This window comes from Salvelinus alpinus, chromosome 5, assembly GCF_045679555.1.
Source record: "Salvelinus alpinus chromosome 5, SLU_Salpinus.1, whole genome shotgun sequence".
Taxonomy (NCBI): domain Eukaryota; kingdom Metazoa; phylum Chordata; class Actinopteri; order Salmoniformes; family Salmonidae; genus Salvelinus; species Salvelinus alpinus.
The window spans coordinates 2,702,627-2,724,495 of record NC_092090.1 but is presented as its reverse complement, the minus strand read 5'-3'; the positions used below and the strand labels follow the sequence as shown (position 1 = coordinate 2,724,495).

General features: G+C 48.3%; 1 protein-coding gene across 1 annotated transcript in view; it reads left to right on the top strand.

Annotated features, from left to right (window-relative positions):
• LOC139575413 (Golgi apparatus protein 1-like) overlaps positions 1–21,869 on the top strand; it is an 81,599-nt gene that overhangs the window by 23,572 nt on the left and 36,158 nt on the right. The window contains exons 5-12 of the mRNA XM_071400352.1: positions 1,039–1,242; positions 5,739–5,810; positions 7,051–7,237; positions 9,736–9,953; positions 15,137–15,258; positions 17,692–17,793; positions 19,041–19,194; positions 21,180–21,317. Coding sequence (XP_071256453.1) covers positions 1,039–1,242; positions 5,739–5,810; positions 7,051–7,237; positions 9,736–9,953; positions 15,137–15,258; positions 17,692–17,793; positions 19,041–19,194; positions 21,180–21,317 — 1,197 coding nt within the window. The remainder of the gene's footprint in view (positions 1–1,038; positions 1,243–5,738; positions 5,811–7,050; positions 7,238–9,735; positions 9,954–15,136; positions 15,259–17,691; positions 17,794–19,040; positions 19,195–21,179; positions 21,318–21,869) is intronic.

Below are 21,869 nucleotides of genomic sequence, written 5' to 3'. Positions count from 1 at the left end.
GTGAATCACATTTCTAGTTGGAAACACCTGCTGTAGGGCAACGGTGTCTCGATGGAATTTGTATTTGTGGAAACTGGACCTTTTTTGGAACAGCATTATTTTTGTCTTACTGAGATTTACTGTCAGGGCCCCAGGTCTGTCAGGGCCCCAGGTCTGTCAGGGCCCCAGGTCTGACAGAATCTGTGCAGAAGATCTAGGTGCTGCTGTAGGCCCTCCTTGGTTGGGGACAGAAGCACCAGATCATCAGCAAACAGTAGACATTTGAGATTCTAGTAGGGTGAGGCCGGGTGCTGCAGACTGTTCTAGTAGGGTGAGGCCGGGTGCTGCAGACTGTTCTAGTGCACTAATTGATTATATATGTTGAAGAGGGTGGGGCTTAAGTTGAATCCCTGTCTCACCCCATAGCACTGAGGAAAGACATCTGATTTTTGCCAATTTTAACCGCACACTTGTTTGTGAACATGGATTTTATAATGTCGTATGTTTTTCCCCCAACACCGTTTCCCCCAACACCGTTTCCCCCAACACCGTTTCCCCCAACACCGTTTTTCATCAATTTATAAAGCAGACCCTCATGCCAAATTGATTCAAAAGGTTTTTTGAAATCAACGGAGTATGAGAACACTTTGCTTTTGGTTTGTTTGTCAATTAGGGTGTGCAGGGTGAATACGTGGTCTGTCGTGCGGTAATTTGGTAAAAAGCCAATTTGACATTTGCTCATTACATTGTTTTCACTGAGGAAATGTACGAGTCTGCTGTTAATGATAATGCAGAGGATTTTCCCAAGGTTGCTGTTGACGCATATCCCACAGCAGTTATTGGGGTCAAATTTTTCTCCACTTTTGTGAATTGGGGTTATCAGTCCTTGGTTCCAAATATTGGGGAAGATGCCAGAGCTGAGGTTGATGTTAAAGAGTTTAAGTTTAGCCAATCGGAACACTCTCTGCTTCCACTCTCATTCTGACCCCTCCCTCCCCCCTCCTTCTGCTCCATCCCCCTTACCTCACTCCCACCCTCTCTCCATCCCGTCCCCCCCAGGACATCCATTCACAGGGTGAGGTCATAGCGTGTCTGGAGAAAGCCTTAGTCCGAGAGGCGGAGCAACAGGACCAGGCTCATCCAATCAGAGAGGAGTGTAAGAAGAGCATCATGCGCGTAGCGGAGCTGTCGTCAGACGACTTCCACCTGGACAGATTCCTGTACTTCTCCTGCCGAGAGGACCGAGAACGCTTCTGTGAAAACGTACGCTGCTCATCTTACCTTACAAAACGGTCTCCCAAATTACAATTATCTGATGCTTCAGGTTACTGAGGACGTTGACTGGTCTTCAGGTTACTGAGGACGTTGGCTGGTCTCTGTTCTTCGGGTTACTGAGGACGTTGGCTGGTCTCTGTTCTTCGGGTTACTGAGGACGTTGACTGGTCTCTGTTCTTCAGGTTACTGAGGACGTTGACTGGTCTCTGTTCTTCAGGTTACTGAGGACGTTGACTGGTCTCTGTTCTTCGGGTTACTGAGGACGTTGACTGGTCTCTGTTCTTCAGGTTACTGAGGACGTTGGCTGGTCTCTGTTCTTCAGGTTACTGAGGACGTTGACTGGTCTCTGTTCTTCAGGTTACTGAGGACGTTGACTGGTCTCTGTTCTTCGGGTTACTGAGGACGTTGACTGGTCTCTCTTCTTCGGGTTACTGAGGACGTTGACTGGTCTCTGTTCTTCGGGTTACTGAGGACGTTGGCTGGTCTCTGTTCTTCGGGTTACTGAGGACGTTGACTGGTCTCTGTTCTTCAGGTTACTGAGGACGTTGACTGGTCTTCAGGTTACTGAGGACGTTGACTGGTCTCTGTTCTTCGGGTTACTGAGGACGTTGACTGGTCTCTGTTCTTCAGGTTACTGAGGACGTTGACTGGTCTCTGTTCTTCAGGTTACTGAGGACGTTGACTGGTCTCTGTTCTTCGGGTTACTGAGGACGTTGACTGGTCTCTGTTCTTCGGGTTACTGAGGACGTTGACTGGTCTCTGTTCTTCGGGTTACTGAGGACGTTGACTGGTCTTCAGGTTACTGAGGACGTTGACTGGTCTCTGTTCTTCGGGTTACTGAGGACGTTGACTGGTCTCTGTTCTTCAGGTTACTGAGGACGTTGACTGGTCTCTGTTCTTCAGGTTACTGAGGACGTTGACTGGTCTTCAGGTTACTGAGGACGTTGACTGGTCTCTGTTCTTCGGGTTACTGAGGACGTTGACTGGTCTCTGTTCTTCAGGTTACTGAGGACGTTGACTGGTCTCTGTTCTTCAGGTTACTGAGGACGTTGACTGGTCTCTGTTCTTCAGGTTACTGAGGACGTTGACTGGTCTCTGTTCTTCAGGTTACTGAGGACGTTGACTGGTCTCTGTTCTTCAGGTTACTGAGGACGTTGACTGGTCTCTGTTCTTCGGGTTACTGAGGACGTTGACTGGTCTCTGTTCTTCGGGTTACTGAGGACGTTGGCTGGTCTCTGTTCTTCGGGTTACTGAGGACGTTGACTGGTCTCTGTTCTTCGGGTTACTGAGGACGTTGACTGGTCTCTGTTCTTCAGGTTACTGAGGACGTTGACTGGTCTCTGTTCTTCGGGTTACTGAGGACGTTGACTGGTCTCTGTTCTTCGGGTTACTGAGGACGTTGACTGGTCTTCAGGTTACTGAGGACGTTGACTGGTCTCTGTTCTTCAGGTTACTGAGGACGTTGACTGGTCTCTGTTCTTCAGGTTACTGAGGACGTTGACTGGTCTCTGTTCTTCAGGTTACTGAGGACGTTGACTGGTCTCTGTTCATCGGGTTACTGAGGACGTTGACTGGTCTCTGTTCTTCAGGTTACTGAGGACGTTGGCTGGTCTCTGGTCTTCGGGTTACTGAGGACGTTGACTGGTCTCTGTTCTTCAGGTTACTGAGGACGTTGGCTGGTCTCTGTTCTTCAGGTTACTGAGGACGTTGACTGGTCTCTGTTCTACGTGTTACTGAGGACGTTGACTGGTCTCTGTTCTTCAGGTTACTGAGGACGTTGGCTGGTCTCTGTTCTTCAGGTTACTGAGGACGTTGACTGGTCTCTGTTCTTCAGGTTACTGAGGACGTTGGCTGGTCTCTGTTCTTCAGGTTACTGAGGACGTTGACTGGTCTCTGTTCTTCAGGTTACTGAGGACGTTGACTGGTCTCTGTTCTTCAGGTTACTGAGGACGTTGACTGGTCTCTGTTCTTCAGGTTACTGAGGACGTTGACTGGTCTCTGTTCTTCAGGTTACTGAGGACGTTGACTGGTCTTCAGGTTACTGAGGACGTTGACTGGTCTCTGTTCTTCAGGTTACTGAGGACGTTGACTGGTCTCTGTTCTTCAGGTTACTGAGGACGTTGACTGGTCTCTGTTCTTCGGGTTACTGAGGACGTTGACTGGTCTCTGTTCTTCAGGTTACTGAGGACGTTGACTGGTCTCTGTTCTTCAGGTTACTGAGGACGTTGACTGGTCTCTGTTCTTCAGGTTACTGAGGACGTTGACTGGTCTCTGTTCTTCAGGTTACTGAGGACGTTGACTGGTCTCTGTTCTTCAGGTTACTGAGGACGTTGACTGGTCTCTGTTCTTCGGGTTACTGAGGACGTTGACTGGTCTCTGTTCTTCGGGTTACTGAGGACGTTGACTGGTCTCTGTTCTTCAGGTTACTGAGGACGTTGACTGGTCTCTGTTCTTCGGGTTACTGAGGACGTTGACTGGTCTCTGTTCTTCAGGTTACTGAGGACGTTGACTGGTCTCTGTTCTTCAGGTTACTGAGGACGTTGACTGGTCTCTGTTCTTCAGGTTACTGAGGACGTTGACTGGTCTCTGTTCTTCAGGTTACTGAGGACGTTGACTGGTCTCTGTTCTTCAGGTTACTGAGGACGTTGGCTGGTCTCTGTTCTTCGGGTTACTGAGGACGTTGACTGGTCTCTGTTCTTCAGGTTACTGAGGACGTTGACTGGTCTCTGTTCTTCAGGTTACTGAGGACGTTGACTGGTCTCTGTTCTTCAGGTTACTGAGGACGTTGACTGGTCTCTGTTCTTCAGGTTACTGAGGACGTTGACTGGTCTCTGTTCTTCAGGTTACTGAGGACGTTGACTGGTCTCTGTTCTTCAGGTTACTGAGGACGTTGACTGGTCTCTGTTCTTCGGGTTACTGAGGACGTTGGCTGGTCTCTGTTCTTCGGGTTACTGAGGACGTTGACTGGTCTCTGTTCTTCAGGTTACTGAGGACGTTGACTGGTCTCTGTTCTTCAGGTTACTGAGGACGTTGACTGGTCTTCAGGTTACTGAGGACGTTGACTGGTCTCTGTTCTTCGGGTTACTGAGGACGTTGACTGGTCTCTGTTCTTCGGGTTACTGAGGACGTTGACTGGTCTCTGTTCTTCAGGTTACTGAGGACGTTGACTGGTCTCTGTTCTTCGGGTTACTGAGGACGTTGACTGGTCTCTGTTCTTCAGGTTACTGAGGACGTTGACTGGTCTTCAGGTTACTGAGGACGTTGACTGGTCTCTGTTCTTCAGGTTACTGAGGACGTTGGCTGGTCTCTGTTCTTCAGGTTACTGAGGACGTTGACTGGTCTCTGTTCTTCAGGTTACTGAGGACGTTGACTGGTCTCTGTTCTTCAGGTTACTGAGGACGTTGACTGGTCTCTGGTCTTCAGGTTACTGAGGACGTTGACTGGTCTCTGTTCTTCAGGTTACTGAGGACGTTGACTGGTCTCTGTTCTTCAGGTTACTGAGGACGTTGACTGGTCTCTGTTCTTCAGGTTACTGAGGACGTTGGCTGGTCTCTGTTCTTCAGGTTACTGAGGACGTTGGCTGGTCTCTGTTCTTCAGGTTACTGAGGACGTTGACTGGTCTCTGTTCTTCAGGTTACTGAGGACGTTGACTGGTCTCTGTTCTTCAGGTTACTGAGGACGTTGGCTGGTCTCTGTTCTTCAGGTTACTGAGGACGTTGGCTGGTCTCTGTTCTTCAGGTTACTGAGGACGTTGGCTGGTCTCTGTTCTTCAGGTTACTGAGGACGTTGACTGGTCTCTGTTCTTCAGGTTACTGAGGACGTTGGCTGGTCTCTGTTCTTCAGGTTACTGAGGACGTTGACTGGTCTCTGTTCTTCAGGTTACTGAGGACGTTGGCTGGTCTCTGTTCTTCGGGTTACTGAGGACGTTGACTGGTCTCTGTTCTTCAGGTTACTGAGGACGTTGACTGGTCTCTGTTCTTCAGGTTACTGAGGACGTTGACTGGTCTCTGTTCTTCAGGTTACTGAGGACGTTGACTGGTCTCTGTTCTTCAGGTTACTGAGGACGTTGACTGGTCTCTGTTCTTCAGGTTACTGAGGACGTTGACTGGTCTCTGTTCTTCAGGTTACTGAGGACGTTGGCTGGTCTCTGTTCTTCGGGTTACTGAGGACGTTGACTGGTCTCTGTTCTTCAGGTTACTGAGGACGTTGACTGGTCTCTGTTCTTCAGGTTACTGAGGACGTTGACTGGTCTCTGTTCTTCAGGTTACTGAGGACGTTGACTGGTCTCTGTTCTTCAGGTTACTGAGGACGTTGACTGGTCTCTGTTCTTCGGGTTACTGAGGACGTTGACTGGTCTCTGGTCTTCAGGTTACTGAGGACGTTGGCTGGTCTCTGTTCTTCGGGTTACTGAGGACGTTGGCTGGTCTCTGTTCTTCAGGTTACTGAGAATGTTGACTGGTCTTTGTGTTTCTCTGCTCTTCCAGACCCAAGCAGGAGAGGGCAAGGTCTACAAGTGTCTCTTCAGCCACAAGTTTGAGGAGGCCATGTCTGAGAAGGTATGGAGAAAACCACTGATGAAGACGTGCAGATGATGTATATCAACATGGATATTATTTATTATATACACTATATACAAACATATGGTATTTCTAGTCCAAGATATTCCAGCATAGTCACCGCTTAGACAAACCCACAGTACTGTGTTAGGCTGGGAGGGAGATTTGTGGTCAGGACTGAGAATTAGAAGGAAGCGACATGCTGTCAACAGTGGTTGGGTGTTAAACTAAAGGCTTTATTAAAGGTCATTAAAGGGGCGGGCTAACAGTGGTTGGGTGTTGAACTAAAGGCTTTATTAAAGGTCATTAAAGGGGCGGGCCAACAGTGGTTGGGTGTTGAACTAAAGGCTTTATTAAAGGTCATTAAAGGGGCGGGCCAACAGTGGTTGGGTGTTGAACTAAAGGCTTTATTAAAGGTCATTAAAGGGGCGGGCCAACAGTGGTTGGGTGTTGAACTAAAGGCTTTATTAAAGGTCATTAAAGGGGCGGCCAACAGTGGTTGGGTGTTGAACTAAAGGCTATATTAAAGGTCATTAAAGGGGCGGGCCAACAGTGGTTGGGTGTTGAACTAAAGGCTTTATTAAACAGTGAGCAGACATTTTCTTTCTCAAGCTATTATTTTTCCAGCTCCTTTTGGATGTGTGTGAAAGCTCTCTTTTCATGCGACAATGACTAAAACTTCTCTCTCCTCCTCCCTCTCTCTCTCCTCCTCGGTCTCTCCTCCTCCCACACTCGCCCTCTCTCCTCCTCCCTCTCCCTCTCTCCTCCTCTCTCTCCTCCCCTCCCTCTCTCCTCCTCCCCTCTATCTCGCCCTCTCTCCTCCTCCCCTCTCTCTCTCTCTCTCTCTCCTCCTCCCCTCTCTCCTTCCCTCTCTCCTCCATCTCTCCCTCTCTCCTCCCCTCTCCCTCTCTCCTTCTCTCTTCCCCTCCCTCTCTCCTCCCCTCCCTCCCTCTCTCCTCCCTCCCTCCCTCTCTCTCTCTCCTCCTCCCCTCCCTCAATCCCCCTCTCCTTCCCTCTCTCCTCCTCCCCTCTATCTCGCCCGCTCTCCTCCTCCCCTCCCTCTTTCCTCCTCCCTCCCTCTCTCCTCCTCTCCTCTCTCCTCCCCTCCCTCCATCCCCCTCTGATTCCCTCTCTCCTCCCCTCCCTCTCTCCTCCTCCATCCCCCTCTCCTTCCCTCTCTCCTCCTTCCCTCTATCTCGCCCGCTCTCCTCCTCCCCTCCCTCTCCCCTCCCTCCCTCAGTGTCGAGAGGCCCTGACCACGCGTCAGAAGTTGATAACCCAGGACTACAAGGTTAGCTACTCTCTGACCAAGGCCTGTAAGGCTGACCTCAGGAAGCACCGCTGTAACCTGGACACCAACATGCCCCGCGCTAGAGAGGCACGACTATCATATCTGCTACTGTGCCTGGAGTCTGCTGTACACAGGGGTGAGAGAGAGAGAGAGAGGAGTCTGCTGTCCACAGGGGTGGGTGGAGGAGAGAGAGAGAGGAGTCTGCTGTACACAGGGGTGGGTGGAGGAGAGAGTGTGGGTGTGTGTACATATGTATGAGGGGTGATAAATGCCATACACACATTCAATGGTTAATGTATGGCATTTACCACTCCTCATACACATGTACACACATTCAATGGTTAATATATGGCATTTATCACCCCTCATACACATGTACACACATTCAATGGTTAATGTTTGAGGGGTGATACTTGAAGGTGTGACTTGAACGTGTGCATTTAAAAATATATATTTTTATTGTTTATGTGTAACAATACGAAGCGTGAACGTCTGATTTAATTCGGTTCCTAACAGTTTCTTTAATGGAATTCACTCCACAATATAATAGCCACTGTACTAACAGGACCCCAGGACCCCTTATAAAGGTTAAAGGTTACTAACAGGACCCCTGGGGGTTATAATGCCTGTATAGAAACACATGAACCACATAACGTATTGTTCAGTGGGTCTACATTCATTAGGTTAAAGGTTAAAGTTTACTAACAGGACCCCTGGGGGTAATAATGCCTGTATAGAAACACATGAACCACTTATTGTTCAGTGGGTCTACATTCATTAGGTTAAAGGTTAAAGTTTACTAACAGGACCCCTGGGGGTAATAATGCCTGTATAGAAACACATGAACCACTTATTGTTCAGTGGGTCTACATTCATTGTAAATATATCTAGCGATGTTAAGACTCCAAGAATGAGAACGATATTAAAATGTGTTTTAATTCACCAATCTGATTGAACGTTGCTGTACGTTCCTGCTTTATAGCTTAAGTTATAGCCTAACATGAAGGAAATGACAGGTCAGTGACCTTTAACCTAATGAATGTAGACTCAATGAACCATAAGTTATGTGGTTCATGTGTTTCTATACAGGCATTATAACCCCCAGGGGTCCTGTTAGTAACCTTTAACCTTTAACCTAATGAATGTAGACCCACTGAACAATACGTTATGTGTTTCTATACAGGCATTATAACCCCCCACTTTGACAGATGGTAAACATTGCGAGGGTCGTTTTAGTACGATGGTTATTATATTGTGGAGTGAATTCCACTAACGCAGCGGTTAGGAACCGAATTTAATCAGACGTTCACGCTTCGTATTGTTATAATGTTCCCTCAATGTTTTCGTCAACGAGCAAATTTCAGGTCTGCTGAGCTCAAATGTGAACGTTGTGAAAATTCTGTGCAACTTCCAGCGAGTGCTTACTGTGAACGCTGAGGCTGTAGCAGCTTTAAGTTACAGTTTTACTGTGAACACTGAGGCTGTACCAGCTTTAAGTTACAGTTTTACTGTGAACACTGAGGCTGTACCCGCTTTAAGTTACAGTTTTACTGTGAACACTGAGGCTGTACCCGCTTTAAGTTACAGTTTTACTGTGAACACTGAGGCTGTACCCGCTTTAAGTTACAGTTTTACTGTGAACACTGAGGCTGTACCTGCTTTAAGTTAGTTTTACTGTGAACGCTGAGGCTGTACCAGCTTTAAGTTAGTTTTACTGTGAACGCTGAGGCTGTACCAGCTTTAAGTTAGTTTTACTGTGAACGCTGAGGCTGTACCAGCTTTAAGTTAGTTTTACTGTGAACGCTGAGGCTGTACCAGCTTTAAGTTAGTTTTACTGTGAACGCTGAGGCTGTAGCAGCTTTAAGTTACAGTTTTACTGTGAACACTGAGGCTGTACCAGCTTTAAGTTACAGTTTTACTGTGAACACTGAGGCTGTACCTGCTTTAAGTTAGTTTTACTGTGAACGCTGAGGCTGTACCAGCTTTAAGTTAGTTTTACTGTGAACGCTGAGGCTGTACCAGCTTTAAGTTAGTTTTACTGTGAACGCTGAGGCTGTACCTGCTTTAAGTTACAGTTTTACTGTGAACACTGAGGCTGTACCCGCTTTAAGTTACAGTTTTACTGTGAACACTGAGGCTGTACCCGCTTTAAGTTACAGTTTTACTGTGAACACTGAGGCTGTACCCGCTTTAAATTACAGTTTTACTGTGAACACTGAGGCTGTACCCGCTTTAAGTTACTGTTTTACTGTGAACACTGAGGCTGTACCCGCTTTAAGTTACAGTTTTACTGTGAACGCTGAGGCTGTACCTGCTTTAAGTTACAGTTTTACTGTGAACACTGAGGCTGTACCCGCTTTAAGTTACAGTTTTACTGTGAACACTGAGGCTGTACCCGCTTTAAGTTACAGTTTTAACAGGGGACAAGTAGGCTACTGTGGCTTTATGATCATAATGTAGCCTACCAGAGTGGCTTACCATCAAAAACAATGGATAAAATGCATCCCATAACACTTTAACATGGACATAGCTGTTCTATCATTCAGCCAATGTGTGGTGTTCAATGTAGACCTCCATTCCATGAGACATGCTACATGTATTCAGACACCTTGACTTCTTCTTCTCTCTCTCCAGGTCGTACAGTGTCTGAGGACTGCCAGGGGGAGATGTCGGAGTACCGTAGAATGCTGATGGAGGATTTCTCTCTGAGTCCAGAAATAGTCCTCCACTGTCGAGGGGAGATGGAGACCCGCTGCTCCGGACTCCACAGGAAAGGACGTACCCTCCACTGTCTGATGAGGGTGGGCCGAGGGGACAAGGGAAGCACGGTGGACGGACTCTGTCAGAGCGCGGTGAGACACTGGAGAGACAGCGCCTTCAGGAAGTAGTCACAGCGCCTTCAGGAAGTAGTCACACCCCTTGACCTTTTCCACATGTTGTTGTTACAATTTGAATTTAAAATGGATTAAATTGAGATGTCGCTGGCCTACACACAATACCCCATAGTGCAATGGTGTTTAATTTCTTCAAATTAATAAAAAATGAAAATGAAAAGTATTCAAGCCCTTTTAAATAAGCACATATTTACTCCTGAACTTAACAAGTCACATAATATGTTGCATGGATTCAGTCTGTCTTCAATAATAGTATTTAACATGATTTTTGAATGACTACATCATCTCTATACTCCACACATCAAATTGTCTATAAGGTCCCTCAGTCGAGCAGTGCATTTCAAACATAGATTCAACCACAAAGACCAGGGAGGTTTTCCAAGGCCTCTAAAAGAAGGGCACCGATTGGTAGATGGGTAAAAAAATTAAAAAGCAGACATTGAATATCGCTTTGAGCATGGTGCAGTTATTAATTACACTTTGGATGGTGTATCAATACACCCAGTCACTACAAAGATACAGGCGTCCTTCCTAACTCAGTTGCCGGAGAGGAAGGAAACCGCTCAGGGATTTCACCATGAGGCCAATGGTGACCTTAAAACAGTTACAGAGTTTAATGGCTGTGATAGAAAACTGAGGATGGATCAACAACATTGTAGTTACTCCACAATACTAACCTAAATGACAGAGTGAAAAGAAGGAAGCCTGTACAGAATAAAAATATTACATAACATGCATCCTGTTTGCTACAAGGCTCTAAAGTAATACTGCAAAACATGTGGTAAAGAGATGAACACAAATCCAATAAAACACATTACTGAGTACCACTCTACATATTCTCAAGCATAGTGGTGGCTGCATGTTGTTATGGGTATGCTTGTCATCGTTAAGGACCGGGGAGTTTTTCAGAAATGGAATTGAGCTAAGCGCAGGCAAATTCCTAGAGGAAAACCTGGTAGTCTGCTTTCCACCAGACACTGGGAGACAAATTCACCTTTCAGCAGAACAATAACCTAAAACACAAAGACAAATATACACTGGAGTTGCTTAATTAGAAAGACAGTGAATGTTCCTGAGTGGCCGAGTTACAGTTTTGACTACAGGTGTGGAAAGCTCTTAGAGGCCCAGAACGACTCCCAGCTGTAATCGCTGCTAAAGGTGCTTGACTCATGGGTGTGAATAATAATGATGTAAATGAGAGATTAATCTTTAAAATGTTCTATATATTTGCTAACTAAAAACATGTTTTTATGGGGTATTGTGTGTAGATGGGTGAGAACCCAAAAATCTATTTAACCCATTTTGAATTCAGGCTGTAACAACAAAATGTAGAATAAGTCAAGGGGTATGAGTACTTTCTGAAGACACTGGACACACACACACACACACACACACACACACACACACACACACACACACACACACACACACACACACACACACACACACACACACACACACACAACACACACACACACACACACACACACACACACACACAGGAGACAGGCATGAATAGACACACGTACAGAAACACAGCAAATGGCATGAACAGGCTCAACTTTTGTCTGGTTTCTAAAGATCTGTATTTACTGTTCCTACTGACTAGGATGTGGAGATGGGGCTGTATTTACTGTTCCTACTGACTAGGATGTAGAGATGGGGCTGTATTTACTGTTCCTACTGACTAGGATGTAGAGATGGGGCTGTATTTACTGTTCCTACTGACTAGGATGTAGAGATGGGGCTGTATTTACTGTTCCTACTGACTAGGAAGTAGAGATGGGGCTGTATTTACTGTTCCTACTGACTAGGATGTAGAGATGGGGCTGTATTTACTGTTCCTACTGACTAGGAAGTAGAGATGGGGCTGTATTTACTGTTCCTACTGACTAGGATGTAGAGATGGGGCTGTATTTACTGTTCCTACTGACTAGGATGTAGAGATGGGGCTGTATTTACTGTTCCTACTGACTAGGATGTAGAGATGGGGCTGTATTTACTGTTCCTACTGACTAGGAAGTAGAGATGGGGCTGTATTTACTGTTCCTACTGACTAGGATGTAGAGATGGGGCTGTATTTACTGTTCCTACTGACTAGGATGTGGAGATGGGGCTGTATTTACTGTTCCTACTGACTAGGATGTAGAGATGGGGCTGTATTTACTGTTCCTACTGACTAGGATGTAGAGATGGGGCTGTATTTACTGTTCCTACTGACTAGGATGTAGAGATGGGGCTGTATTTACTGTTCCTACTGACTAGGATGTAGAGATGGGGCTGTATTTACTGTTCCTACTGACTAGGATGTAGAGATGGGGCTGTATTTACTGTTCCTACTGACTAGGATGTAGAGATGGGGCTGTATTTACTGTTCCTACTGACTAGGATGTAGAGATGGGGCTGTATTTACTGTTCCTACTGACTAGGATGTAGAGATGGGGCTGTATTTACTGTTCCTACTGACTAGGATGTAGAGATGGGGCTGTATTTACTGTTCCTACTGACTAGGATGTAGAGATGGGGCTGTATTTACTGTTCCTACTGACTAGGATGTAGAGATGGGGCTGTATTTACTGTTCCTACTGACTAGGATGTAGAGATGGAGCTGTATTTACTGTTCCTACTGACTAGGATGTAGAGATGGGGCTGTATTTACTGTTCCTACTGACTAGGATGTAGAGATGGGGCTGTATTTACTGTTCCTACTGACTAGGATGTGGAGATGGGGCTGATGGGGCTGTATTTACTGTTCCTACTGACTAGGATGTGGAGATGGGGCTGTATTTACTGTTCCTACTGACTAGGATGTAGAGATGGGGCTGTATTTACTGTTCCTACTGACTAGGAAGTAGAGATGGGGCTGTATTTACTGTTCCTACTGACTAGGATGTGGAGATGGGGCTGTATTTACTGTTCCTACTGACTAGGATGTAGAGATGGGGCTGTATTTACTGTTCCTACTGACTAGGATGTAGAGATGGGGCTGTGTTTACTGTTCCTACTGACTAGGATGTAGAGATGGGGCTGTATTTACTGTTCCTACTGACTAGGATGTAGAGATGGGGCTGTATTTACTGTTCCTACTGACTAGGATGTAGAGATGGGGCTGTATTTACTGTTCCTACTGACTAGGATGTAGAGATGGGGCTGTATTTACTGTTCCTACTGACTAGGAAGTAGAGATGGGGCTGTATTTACTGTTCCTACTGACTAGGATGTAGAGATGGGGCTGTATTTACTGTTCCTACTGACTAGGATGTAGAGATGGGGCTGTATTTACTGTTCCTACTGACTAGGATGTAGAGATGGGGCTGTGTTTACTGTTCCTACTGACTAGGATGTAGAGATGGGGCTGTATTTACTGTTCCTACTGACTAGGATGTAGAGATGGGTCTGATGGGGCTGTATTTACTGTTCCTACTGACTAGGATGTAGAGATGGGGCTGTATTTACTGTTCCTACTGACTAGGATGTGGAGATGGGGCTGTATTTACTGTTCCTACTGACTAGGATGTAGAGATGGGGCTGTATTTACTGTTCCTACTGACTAGGATGTAGAGATGGGGCTGTATTTACTGTTCCTACTGACTAGGATGTGGAGATGGGGCTGTATTTACTGTTCCTACTGACTAGGATGTAGAGATGGGTCTGATGGGGCTGTATTTACTGTTCCTACTGACTAGGATGTAGAGATGGGGCTGTATTTACTGTTCCTACTGACTAGGATGTAGAGATGGGGCTGTGTCTACTGTTCCTACTGACTAGGATGTAGAGATGGGGCTGTATTTACTGTTCCTACTGACTAGGATGTAGAGATGGGGCTGTATTTACTGTTCCTACTGACTAGGATGTAGAGATGGGGCTGTATTTACTGTTCCTACTGACTAGGATGTAGAGATGGGGCTGTATTTACTGTTCCTACTGACTAGGATGTAGAGATGGGGCTGTATTTACTGTTCCTACTGACTAGGATGTAGAGATGGGGCTGTATTTACTGTTCCTACTGACTAGGATGTAGAGATGGGGCTGTATTTACTGTTCCTACTGACTAGGATGTGGAGATGGGGCTGTATTTACTGTTCCTACTGACTAGGATGTAGAGATGGGGCTGTATTTACTGTTCCTACTGACTAGGATGTAGAGATGGGGCTGTATTTACTGTTCCTACTGACTAGGATGTAGAGATGGGGCTGATGGGGCTGTATTTACTGTTCCTACTGACTAGGATGTAGAGATGGGGCTGTATTTACTGTTCCTACTGACTAGGATGTGGAGATGGGGCTGTATTTACTGTTCCTACTGACTAGGATGTGGAGATGGGGCTGTATTTACTGTTCCTACTGACTAGGATGTGGAGATGGGGCTGTATTTACTGTTCCTACTGACTAGGATGTAGAGATGGGGCTGTATTTACTGTTCCTACTGACTAGGATGTAGAGATGGGGCTGTATTTACTGTTCCTACTGACTAGGATGTAGAGATGGGGCTGTATTTACTGTTCCTACTGACTAGGATGTGGAGATGGGGCTGTATTTACTGTTCCTACTGACTAGGATGTAGAGATGGGGCTGTATTTACTGTTCCTACTGACTAGGATGTAGAGATGGGGCTGTATTTACTGTTCCTACTGACTAGGATGGAGAGATGGGGCTGTATTTACTGTTCCTACTGACTAGGATGTAGAGATGGGGCTGTATTTACTGTTCCTACTGACTAGGATGTAGAGATGGGGCTGTATTTACTGTTCCTACTGACTAGGATGTAGAGATGGGGATGTATTTGTATGTGTTTTCATACACTGCTGCAGCCCTTAGGGTACTAATACATGTGTTTAAATCTAGTAGTATTGTTTTTGTAAATCTAGTAGTATTGTTTTTGTAAATCTAGTAGTATTGTTATTGTAATTCTAGTAGTATTGTAATTGTAAATCTAGTAGTAGTGTTATTGTAAATAAAGCAGTATTGTTATCGTAAATCTAGTAGTGGTGTTATTGTAAATAAAGCAGTATTGTTATCGTAAATCTAGTAGTATTGTTATCGTAAATCTAGTGTATTGTTATTGTAAATCTAGTAGTATTGTTATTGTAAATAAAGTATTGTTGTTATTGTAAATAAAGTAGTGTTGTTATTGTCCCTCAGCTCCAGAGCTTGATCCAGTCAGCTGATCCTGGATCAGACTACAGGATAGACCGGGCCCTGAACGAAGCCTGTGAGTCTGTTATCCAGACTGCCTGCAAACACATCCGCAGCGGGGACCCCATGTGAGTACCATCTCACACACAGAATGTGAGTACTGTAATCTCAGACACACGCAGACACATCCGCAGCGGGGACCCCATGTGAGTACCATCTCACACACAGAATGTGAGTACTGTAATCTCAGACGCACGCAAACACATCCGCAGCGGGGACCCCATGTGAGTACCATCTCACACACAGAGTGTGAGTACTGTAATCTCAGACTGCCTGCAAACACATCCGCAGCGGGGACCCCATGTGAGTACCATCTCACACACAGTGTGAGTACTGTAATCTCAGACACACGCAAACACATCCGCAACGGGGACCCCATGTGAGTACCATCTCACACACACAGTGTGAGTACTGTAATCTCAGACACACGCAAACACATCCGCAGCGGGGACCCCATGTGAGTACCATCTCACACACAGTGTGAGTACTGTAATCTCAGACACACGCAAACACATCCGCAACGGGGACCCCATGTGAGTACCATCTCACACACAGAGTGTGAGTACTGTAATCTCAGACACACGCAAACACAGACGCTGAATAAATACACACTTGTCTTTTCTAATGTACCTGTGATGTTTGGCGGCACCTCCAACCGTCTTTCCTGCTGTGTCAGTTCAGAATAAAGGGGTTTGTTACCTGTCAGGAATATCACTGTTGTCTTTGTCTTGAACAACATGGCAGGAAAAGGCTCCCGAGTGGCCTAAGGCGCTGCATCTCAGTGCTAGAGGTGTCACTACAGACCCTGGTTTGATTCCAGGCTGTATCACAACCGGCCGTGATTGGGAGTCCCGTAGGGTGGCGCACAATTGGCCCAGCGTCATTAGGGTTTGGCCTGGGTAGGCCGTCATTGTCAATAAGAATTTGTTCTTAACTGACTGAACCCATCCCCGACGCCACGCTGAACCCCTCCCCGACGCAGCAGGGGTTCTGTGCAGCGTCGGGGAGGGGTTCAGCGTCGGGGAGGGGTTCAGCCCGGCTACGGGGAGGGGTTCAGCTCGGCGTCGGGGAGGGGTTCAGCGCGGCGTCGGGGAGGGGTTCAGCTCGGCGTCGGGGAGGGGTTCAGCGCGGCGTCGGGGAGGGGTTCAGCCCGGCGTCGGGGAGGGGTTCAGCCCGGCGTCGGGGAGGGGTTCAGCCCGGCGTCGGGGAGGGGTTCAGCCCGGCGTCGGGGAGGGGTTCAGCGCGGCGTCGGGGAGGGGTTCAGCCCGGCGTCGGGGAGGGGTTCAGCCCGGCGTCGGGGAGGGGTTCAGCCCGGCGTCGGGGAGGGGTTCAGCGCGGCGTCGGGGAGGGGTTCAGCCCGGCGTCGGGGAGGGGTTCAGCACGGCGTCGGGGAGGGGTTCAGCCCGGCTTCGGGGAGGGGTTCAGCCCGGCGTCGGGGAGGGGTTCAGCTCGGCTTCGGGGAGGGGTTCAGCCCGGCGTCGGGGAGGGGTTCAGCCCGGCGTCGGGGAGGGGTTCAGCCCGGCGTCGGGGAGGGGTTCAGCACGGCTTCGGGGAGGGGTTCAGTGCGGCGTCGGGGAGAGGTTCAGCCCGGCGTCGGGGAGGGGTTCAGCCCGGCGTCGGGGAGGGGTTCAGCACGGCTTCGGGGAGGGGTTCAGCGCGGCGTCGGGGAGAGGTTCAGCCCGGCGTCGGGGAGGGGTTCAGCCCGGCGTCGGGGAGGGGTTCAGCACGGCGTCGGGGAGGGGTTCAGCCCGGCGTCGGGGAGGGGTTCAGCACGGCGTCGGGGAGGGGTTCAGGCCGGACACGGTGTCAGTAATATGTTCAGGCTGGGCAGCAGTGAACTTTCACATCTCTGTTTGTTCTGAGGCTGTTTTTAATCATCTCAGCTCTTCGCTAGACAGAGTTGTGGTTGTAAAGGGATGGAGAAGCTTCCAATTGGCTCATTCATCCCCCTTCCTCTCCACTCTAACTGTTTCCCAGGTCGCTGCTGGAAATGAGAATGTGTTGTCATTCAATTGACCTGGGCGTCCGGGTTAGTGGAGGGTTTGGCCGGCAGGAATGTCCTTGTCCCATCGCGCACTAGCGACTCCTGTGGCGGGCCGGGTGCAATGCACCCTGACACGGTCGCCAGGTGTACGGTGTTTCCTGTGACACATTGGTGCGGCTGGCTTCCGGGTTAAAGTGGGCATTGTGTCATGAAGAAATTTGGCTTGGTTGGATTGTGTTTCGGGGGACCCACGGCTCTCGACCTTCACCTCTCCCAAGTCTCTAGGGGAGTTGCAGTGATGGGACAAGACTGTAACTACCAATTGGATACCACGAAATTGGGGAGAAAAGGGGTAAAGGAAAAAAATGAATGTATAAAATTATCTTTCTACAAAGATGTATTTGACGTCCATAGAAACAGAACCTCTAGTTCTGTGGCGACGTCATGGTGTCTCTTGGGATTTATTGTGACCTTTTTGATTGGTTGATAAAGCCATTGCCATATTGTGTGTGTGTAGGATCCTGTCTTGCCTGATGGAGCACCTGTATACAGAGAAGATGGTGGAGGACTGTGAACACAGACTACTGGAGCTGCAGTACTTCATCTCTAGAGACTGGAAGTAAGTCAACCATGACCTCTGACCCCTAACCCCTGACTGTGAACGCAGACTACTGGAGCTGCAGTACTTCATCTCTAGAGACTGGAAGTAAGTCAACCATGACCTCTGACCCCCTAACCCCTGACTGTGAACGCAGACTACTTCATTTCTAGAGACTGGAAGTAAGTCAACCATGACCTCTGACCCCTGACTGTGAACGCAGACTATTGGAGCTGCAGTACTTCATCTCTAGAGACTGGAAGTAAGTCAACCATGACCTCTGACCCCTAACCCCTGACTGTGAACGCAGACTACTGGAGCTGCAGTACTTCATCTCTAGAGACTGGAAGTAAGTCAACCATGACCTCTGACCCCTAACCCCTGACTGTGAACGCAGACTACTGGAGCTGCAGTACTTCATCTCTAGAGACTGGAAGTAAGTCAACCATGACCTCTGACCCCTAACCCCTGACTGTGAACGCAGACTACTGGAGCTGCAGTACTTCGTCTCTAGAGACTGGAAGTAAGTCAACCATGACCTCTGACCCCTGACTGTGAACGCAGACTATTGGAGCTGCAGTACTTCATCTCAAGAGACTGGAAGTAAGTCAACCATGACCCCCTAACCCCTGACTGTGAACGCAGACTACTGGAGACGCAGTCTACTACTTGGTAGGTGGTGGTGATTGGGTCAGAGGTCAACCATGACCTCTGACCCCTATAATATTAGTAACCAGGAAATGGCGGAGCGATTTCTGCATAGTACAGCTTTAACAACATGTTTGTTTTCATGAATGTTTATGATTGAACCAATTGAGTCTTTGCAGCTGGCTCATCTAGTGGAAATCGTGCAGTTGTGGTTCATGACAATAAGCATCAACCTCCGTATAAGAAGTGCCACACTGTCTAACTCTCTACTGCCCCCTGGTGGTCAGACTGTCTAACTCTCTACTGCCCCCTGGTGGTCAGACTGTCTAACTCTATACTGCCCCCTGGTGGTCAGACTGTCTAACTCTCTACTGCCCCCTGGTGGTCAGACTGTCTAACTCTCTACTGCCCCCTGGTGGTCAGACTATCTAACTCTCTACTGCCCCCTGGTGGTCAGACTGTCTAACTCTCTACTGCCCCTTGGTGGTCAGACTGTCTAACTCTCTACTGCCCCCTGGTGGTCAGACTGTCTAACTCTCTACTGCCCCCTGGTGGTCAGACTGTCTAACTCTCTACTGCCCCCTGGTGGTCAGACTGTCTAACTCTCTCCTCTCTACCAGACTGGACCCCATCCTGTATAAGAAGTGCCAGGGTGACGCTGCCCGGCTGTGCCACACCCACGGCTGGAACGAGACCAGCGAGCTGATGCCACCTGGGGCCGTGTTCTCGTGTCTCTATCGCCATGCCTACCGCACCGAGGAGCAGGGACGACGGGTAAGATTCAGGAGTACCAAAGATAGTTCCCATGGTTCCACATTACTACTATGGTAGAATACATGTTGGAGGAGTTCCCATGGTTCCCCATTACTAGGTGGTGGTGGTTGGTAATGACAGTGGTAGGTGGTGGTGGTGGTTGGTAATGACAGTGGTAGGTGGTGGTGGTTGGTAATGACAGTGGTAGGTGGTGGTGGTTGGTAAAGACAGTGGTAGGTGGTGGTTGGTAAAGACAGTGGTAGGTGGTGGTGGTTGGTAATGACAGTGGTAGCTGGTGGTGGTGGTTGGTAAAGACAGTGGTAGGTGGTGGTGGTGGTTGGTAAAGACAGTGGTAGGTGGTGGTGGTTGGTAAAGACAGTGGTAGGTGGTGGTGGTTGGTAAAGACAGTGGTAGGTGGTGGTGGTGGTTGGTAAAGACAGTGGTAGGTGGTGGTGGTTGGTAAAGACAGTGGTAGGTGGTGGTGGTGGTTGGTAAAGACAGTGGTAGGTGGTGGTGGTTGGTAAAGACAGTGGTAGGTGGTGGTGGTGGTTGGTAAAGACAGTGGTAGGTGGTGGTGGTTGGTAATGACAGTGGTAGGTGGTGGTGGTTGGTAAAGACAGTGGTAGGTGGTGGTGGTGGTTGGTAAAGACAGTGGTAGGTGGTGGTGGTTGGTAAAGACAGTGGTAGGTGGTGGTGGTTGGTAAAGACAGTGGTAGGTGGTGGTGGTGGTTGGTAAAGACAGTGGTAGGTGGTGGTGGTGGTTGGTAAAGACAGTGGTAGGTGGTGGTGGTGGTTGGTAAAGACAGTGGTAGGTGGTGGTGGTGGTTGGTAAAGACAGTGGTAGGTGGTGGTGGTTGGTAAAGACAGTGGTAGGTGGTGGTGGTGGTTGGTAAAGACAGTGGTAGGTGGTGGTGGTGATTGGTAATGACAGTGGTAGGTGGTGGTTGGTAAAGACAGTGGTAGGTGGTGGTGGTTGGTAAAGACAGTGGTAGGTGGTGGTGGTTGGTAATGACAGTGGTGGTGGTGGTGGTTGGTAAAGACAGTGGTAGGTGGTGATTGGTAATGACAGTGGTAGGTGGTGGTGGTGGTTGGTAAAGACAGTGGTAGGTGGTGGTGGTGGTTGGTAATGACAGTGGTAGGTGGTGGTGGTTGGTAATGACAGTGGTAGGTGGTGGTGGTGGTGGTGGTTGGTAATGACAGTGGTAGGTGGTGGTGGTTGGTAATGACAGTGGTAGGTGGTGGTGGTGATTGGTAAAGACAGTGGTAGGTGGTGGTTGGTAAAGACAGTGGTAGGTGGTGGTGGTGGTTGGTAAAGACAGTGGTAGGTGGTGGTGGTGATTGGTAATGACAGTGGTAGGTGGTGGTGGTTGGTAATGACAGTGGTAGGTGGTGGTGGTGGTTGGTAAAGACAGTGGTAGGTGGTGGTGGTGGTTGGTAATGACAGTGGTAGGTGGTGGTGGTTGGTAATGCCAGTGGTAGGTGGTGGTGGTGATTGGTAATGACAGTGGTAGGTGGTGGTGGTTGGTAAAGACAGTGGTAGGTGGTGGTGGTGATTGGTAATGACAGTGGTAGGTGGTGGTGGTTGGTAAAGACAGTGGTAGGTGGTGGTGGTGGTTGGTAAAGACAGTGGTAGGTGGTGGTGGTGGTTGGTAATGACAGTGGTAGGTGGTGGTTGGTAAAGACAGTGGTAGGTGGTGATTGGTTAAGACAGTGATTGTTCTTAAAGCCCCGTGCTGAATCTGATGGACATAAATGGCTACAATCTTGTCTGACCAGATGACATCCTGGTACCCAGTGACCATCCCATCTATCTGTTCTGTTATAAAAATTACCTTCCACTGGTATGTATGTATATCACTAATGTGTGTGTGTGTGTGTGTGTGTGTGTGTGTGTGTGTGTGTGTGTGTGTGTGTGTACCCTGTGTGTGTGTGTGTGTACCCTGTGTGTGTGTGTGTGTACCCTGTGTGTGTGTGTGTGTGTACCCTGTGTGTGTGTGTATGTGTAGCTATCTCGTGACTGTAAGGTGGAGGTACAGAGGATCCTCCACCAGAGGGCGCTAGATGTGAAACTGGACCCTAATCTCCAGAAGAGATGTTTGTCTGACCTGGGGAAGTGGTGCAGTGACAAGACTGGCACGGGACAGGTAACACACACACACACACACGCTGTATGACCGACCAGGTAGGAGGACAGCTTTACCTGACAGAGACTCTGGCTTCATCCCAATTCCCCCAAAGTATAAATCTGCACACTTTCTCACATGGAGTTAAGAATGGTGGAAAACACTCTCCAGCCAATGGGTACTCCAGTCAGATCCTTCTAAATCCATGAGATAGTGTGCACTTGCACACTACTAAAAAAGGGTGGAGAATCAGCACTAAATGTCCTAAACCAGCTCCAGGGCATTCTGGGAGAGCTGCCCAATGTCCTAAACCAACCCCTGGGCATTCTGGGAGATCGGCCAATGTCCTAAACCAACCCCTTGGCATTCTGGGAGATCTGCCAATGTCCTAAACAAACCCCTGGTCATTCTGGGAGATCGGCCAATGTCCTAAACCAACCCCTGGGCATTCTGGGAGATCGACCAATGTCCTAAACCAACCCCTTGGCATTCTGGGAGAGCTGCCGATATCCTAAACCAACTCCTGGGCATTCTGGGAGAGCTGCAATAGAGGTTCTCCCAATGTGTCACAAC